Source organism: Cryptotermes secundus, unplaced genomic scaffold (genome assembly GCF_002891405.2).
Source record: "Cryptotermes secundus unplaced genomic scaffold, Csec_1.0 scaffold472, whole genome shotgun sequence".
In the NCBI taxonomy this organism is placed as follows: Eukaryota; Metazoa; Arthropoda; class Insecta; order Blattodea; family Kalotermitidae; genus Cryptotermes; species Cryptotermes secundus.
In genome coordinates this window covers 291,266-297,265 of record NW_019721011.1, presented here as the reverse complement: position 1 = coordinate 297,265, position 6,000 = coordinate 291,266, and the positions used below count along the sequence as shown (strand labels likewise).

The 6,000-nt window shown below is 38.9% G+C and overlaps 1 protein-coding gene across 1 annotated transcript in view; it reads left to right on the top strand.

The window, feature by feature from the left end:
• LOC111875224 (neuroblastoma-amplified sequence) overlaps nt 1-6,000 on the top strand; it is a gene marked incomplete at its 5' end in the record, with an annotated part of 93,589 nt that overhangs the window by 7,232 nt on the left and 80,357 nt on the right. Inside the window, 2 exon segments of the mRNA XM_023871284.2 lie at nt 2,614-2,739; nt 3,185-3,320. Coding sequence (XP_023727052.2) covers nt 2,614-2,739; nt 3,185-3,320 — 262 coding nt within the window.

Sequence of the window (6,000 nt, the reverse complement as noted above, 5' to 3'; positions counted from 1 at the left end):
TGCTATGTACTGTGCGAAATCAATCGATCTTGCAAGAATAAATTTTTGGACATCCCTCTTCTAAGAATTCCAATTGAGTGTGTTAGTGTGGCCAGCTCAGGGCAATATGATATTATAAACACAGCACATATCACGTCTCTGCTGTTTATAACTTCATAGGAAAGAAAACACGCCATTCATAACAGTTTGAATGAGGAAACCGCTTCCAAGAGCAACAGGAATTTTGCTGCAAGACAGGCATCTGTAACGATGACTTAGCACTGATAAAGTCGTGTCTCATTATATACTGTTCGTCTGACAACAGGCCAGCGAAAAATCTAACAATCTACAGCAAAACCATCAATTATTATGGGCGTTATAACATAGGTGTGCAGCTGGACGAAACATAGACGTCGAACCCCCGCAGACGATATAAATACCTGACGAAACATACACGTCAAACCACGCTGTACAGTTAAGCACTATGCCATGAAGGAGGGAGTGGATGTATAGATCCACATTTTCTTGACCTTGGCACTAGTTGAAGTTTGGAGCTTCACACCCTGGCAGCTTTAACTCAAGGGAAAGAACCCCCAGTACCCATTGGGTAGGAGGTTGGGTGCACCCCAGAGCCAGTCTGGGCAATGTGGAGAAGAGAAAATTCTTGACCCTACCAGGACTCAAACTTCGACCCCTCAGTTATACAGCCTGTAGCCAGTTGCTATACAGACTATGCTATCCTGACTCACAAACTAACATAATGTAAGCTGAAACTCTTTTGTGTCTCTTTTAGAATTTGTTCTCTGTCTTTATAATTTATGTAAATAATTTTATTTTTGTCACAATGCCTGACAGGCCAGCTACTGATATTTGAAATGAAATACAGGCTCTAAATCTGATGCAGAGTAGAACTCAGTTTTCTGTGTTCCTTGAAGCTGGTAGACTGTGTTCTCACCATGAATATGTTAACTAGGATATTAAAAGCCATCTGCAAAAGTCAGACAGCAAAGTTCAGATTTGAAGTTTGCTGAACGACTGATCCTCGGGTTTGTTTGAAAGTCTGGAGATGTAAGTTAATTATGCTGGAAGGAATGTACACTCCATAGAATTACACTTTTCCTTGTATTTTGTTTATTATACTTACTCACTCACTCATGGAGCTGAGCCCTTCTGGAGGAGCCGCCAATTCTGCAGCTACTCAAGAATTTCCCAGCATTTTATGGAACCTGAAGGTTCATTACCATGTTCACAAGAGGCCTCCACTGGTCTCTATCCTGAGCCAGATCTATCCAATCCATACCATCTCATTCTCTCTCTCTAAGATCCATTCTAATATTGTCCACCCACCCACGCCTTGGTCTTCCCTGTGGGCTTTTTCCTTCTTACTTTCCCACCAATATCCTATATGCATTCCTCGTCTCCCCCATTTGTGCTACATGACCTGCCCACCTTATCCTCCTTGACTTGATCATTCTAATTATACTTGTAGAAGAGTACAAGTTATGAAGCTCCTCATTATACAGTTTTCTCCAACCTCCTGTCACTTCATATCTCTTTGGTCCAAATATTCTCCTCAACACCCTGTTCTCAAATACCCTCAGTCTGTGTTCTTCCCTTAATGTCAGATACCAAGTTTCACACCCATACAGAACCACAGGCAAAGTTATAGTTTTGTGTATTCTAATTTTTATGTTTTTGGACAACAGATGAAAAGACAAGAGGTTCTGGACTGAATGGTAGCAAGCATTACCCAAGTTCAGTCGCCTTTTAATTTCCCCCTGAATCAGGTTTTGATCTGTTATCGTTGTTCCCGGATATTTTAACTGTACCACATTTGCAAAACATGTGTTTCCTATCTTTATTTCATGATTTTGCCCTGCATTTTGGTGACGAGACAGTAGCATATACTTAGTTTTCTCTGTGTTTACTTCTAGACCAACCTCTTTACTTGCGTCAATTAAAGTTTGTGTGTTTTTCTTTATGGTATCTACATTGTCACCCAGTGGATTCACATCATTGGCATAGACCAACAGCTGATGGGTCCCATTTAATTTCAGTCCCACCTGGTTTCCCTGGACCTTCCTAATGACATATTCTAAGGCAAAGTTGAAAAGGAGTGGTGAAAATTTGCTTATTATACACAATGAAAACATGTTCCAGATAGAACTTAGAGATTTTTAAAGGATTAAAATTTTATGTTATTCATCTTTTAACAGTGAGCCATTTTCAGCTTCATATAAATTACTGATTATAATGTGCTGATATAACTTTTAAGTTTAGACACGTGATACCTGTTTTTCATGTTACTCTGTCAAGTGGTGTTGGAGATGAAATTTGTAGACTCAGAAATGCATGCCCTTCTGATCATCATTTTGTTGAATGCATTTTATGGAAATGGACTGAACTACCATGTGCGATCCTCCTGGTAAAGAATAAGTTGTTATGGGACAAATCATCAATTGTTACTGTATAAACACCTGAAGTTGCAGAGCAAAGGAAAAGTAAGAAATCAAACAAAAGAATTAATGCTCTAAATAACCAACCTGTGAAAGAAAAAATTAATCAAAATAGTATAAATAATTAAATACTAAGGAAAATTCAAGTATAATGACTCTGTTTGTTGAATTCTTTCAGATTGACAATGAAGAATATGGAGAAGCTCTAGCTTTGGCTAAAGCATATAATCTGGACTGTGACCTTGTGTATCAGCAACAGTGGAGAAATAACAAAGTATCAGTTGCTACGATTCATGATTATTTGGTGAGTTAATTAATTTAGCTTCTTGACAGAGAATTATATAAAACCGCTTGATCTGGTAGCAGATATTGAAAGGAGAACGTTTCAATGGTTAAGGCATACAATTAGAATGGATCAAACAAGAGTGCCTGAAGACATTTTGGAAGGTAAACCAGAAGGTAGAAGAAAGTGGGAAGGCCGAAATTAGGTTAGTTGAGAGATGTAAAGAATGGTTTATGAGAACTGAAATGAAAGAGGAGGCAAAAGATACATAATAAAGAAGAGACATGAAATATAAAGGAGGCCAAAGTTGATAAGAGGACCATAGAGCCAAGGAGTAAGTAATTATAGGAAAATCTGGACTCTATGTTTAACTATTAATTGTTCCAGGAAGTCAGATTGTTGGGTATGTTCTTCATAACCAAGATTTCGCTTTCCTTCTCATTGAGCCTGTATTCCTGTGTTACAGAGCAAGGTAACTAAACACATTTGGGTGCTAAAGGAATGTGTGGAGAGAGTGCCTGAAACATTTTCTGCAGCCCGAGAATTACTTCAGTTTGGTCTTCAGGAAACTGACATTGAAACATTCATCTGTGTTGCTGATGGTGAGTAAAAGGATTATACACATAATGTGAGTTGCTTTTAATTCTCAGTAATCCAGAAATCTGTGTATAGAAATTTCAGCTACAAATGACGTTGCCATTAAAACACAAAATGGTGTTGCGTGATTAACCAGCTATATGTGCTAGTACTTAAACATAAAATTTGGTTAGTTCAGTTATCGCCTTACGATGTTTCCACCAAGATGAATTACTCTATCATTGTTCCAGTTGTATAGTTGTGAATCTGATGCATAGCATTTCCGTTGTTTCTCTGGTTCTTTCTTTTGTATACCTTCCTTCATTTCATCACTCTGATGGTTGATTTATGACATTTATTTATGTTATCAAAAGATCTGACTGTTATTAGTACAGAGTGCATGTATGTTAAATTTTAATAACTTTTCTTGCTTCATCTCTCCTTCCTATTTTATGTACCTTCATGTGAAGGTTTAGATATGTGTGAGGAAAAATTGAAGGAACGCTATGGAGAAGCAAGAGCAGAGACTGTTTGAAGTATTACAACATCTGAGATTCTCATGGTGCTGACTCTAGAGATTGCTGTCCTCTGGAATGTGACCCATGTAGTCCAGTAGATGTTCACTGCCATTTCAGAGGAACATACTGCCTCAATCATCAGGGTAGAAGAGAATGAGTATACTGACGTTTTGGAGGAATTTATTGCCTCCATCTTCAGGGAAGAGGAGCAGGAATTACTCTTCTGTTATGAAGATGAAGGCGATTATGTTCCTCCAAGACATCACTGAATATCTGCCAGATTTATGTGGTATCGCATCCCAGAAGAAAGTAATCTGCATGTATTACATTATATCTGTATGAACAGAATTCTGACGCTTTATTGAACACCAGTATGAAACACAGTGAAACAGATGAAACATAGTCCCTAAGGGTGGAACATTTGTGGTCAGAACAGTCTTATTGCCTATTTGTTATGCTGGTGAGTGTGTTTTATGAACTGGAATTGATAAAATTTGGATTATGTCTTTTTAGCCTACTTCCCTTACTTTGAAAAAAGTAGGCTTATGAGATGTCTATCCAGACTGTGTGTCTGTATGTGTGTCCTCCCTATTAACTTTTGAATGCATGGACTTGATATGTGTATCATAGCACCTGACCCCTTTCAAATTACTGAGGCAAAACCTTAGTATTCCTTCAGCGGCCTCCGTAGTCTAGAGGTAACATTCCCACCTCATGCCTCGTACGCGGGTTCAAATACCTGGCGGAGGTCGTCGAATTTTTAAGGGCGGAAAAATTCAGGGAACAAGTCCTCCGGGAGGGACTTTAGCTGTGTGTCCCGTGTCGTAACTTTACGGCACGTAAAAGAACCTCATATCCCCAAAGGGGATCACTGAGCCAAATTCCAGGACGTTTCCCGCCCAACAATAGCCTCTAAGGCCTCTGATAGATGGGGGAAGCATTATAGACACCGCTAAGCAAGTGGCCGAACTCGCTTGCTCGGCGGGACTGATGGTACGCACCATTTATCAGTAGGGTAAAGAGACTGGTAGAATATCACAGAGGGAAGCACAATAGATCAAACTGGTCGCAGTGCATGGGGAAACCCACCCTCTCTAAAATAATAATAATAACATAATAGTATTCCTTCAATACCTATACCAATCTTCATGAGACTTTGCAAGTATATCATGCTACCTGAGCCCATCTCAGTGGCACACTTCTTAATTCGTTTCCATCAGTAATACCAATATTACAGCCATTCAAGTGGCTGAGACCGAACTGTAATATTGCCTGAACATCAGTACCAATGTTCATGAAACTTGGTATATAATTATCATGCCACCTGAGACCATCTGAGTGGCATACATCATAAATCCCCTATCAGAAATACCAGTACTGTAGTCTCGGAAATTGTTGAGGGAATACCGTTAATATTACTCTAATGCCTGAACCAATCGTCATGAGACTTGGTATGTTCAGCATGCCACCTGAGACCATCTCAAGGAATCCCCCTTATTAGTAATACTGACACTACAACCTCTCAGTTTATTGAGGTTATAAGCTTAATATTACCTGAATGCCGAAACCAATCCTCCTGAAACTTGGTATGTATATCATGCCTTATGAGGCCATCTCAGTGGTGTACCTCATAAATCAGCCCTACCAGTAATAGGAGCAATGTAGCTGCCCAAATTGTATTGTTTTATTGACTTTATTATGCATACATAGTAAAGTTTTCTTCCTAGTTGTATCATACTAAAATTGCAGTGAAAGAAAAGTAGGCAATTTGTTCTTCCCAGAACTTCTTGTTTCTTCTTTATATCATGTAAGTTGTGTAACATGTCTATGTAGCTAGTGTACAACTGGGTAGCTTGTGATTGGGCTGCTGCTTCTAGGCTCCAAGACAAGTCACTGTATTTGTAACCATAAAAAATGGTCTCCCAGTATCCTTAATTGCCCACAAACTGAGTTTCATGTTATTCTCTATGTTCTTAAAATTGTGTTATATGGATCAAAGTAGTGGACTTGACAGAAAAGCAGAATAGAATCAAAAGAGATACATTTTCTGATGGCAGTGGCTGGATGCACAAGTATAATGTAGATGTATGAGAAGAACTGAGAATATCAAGTAAAGGGTTGGACATTTTCCCACATTTCCTCTAGACAGAGGACTCACAGATGGTGGTAAAGTTGTCAGCCTTATGTG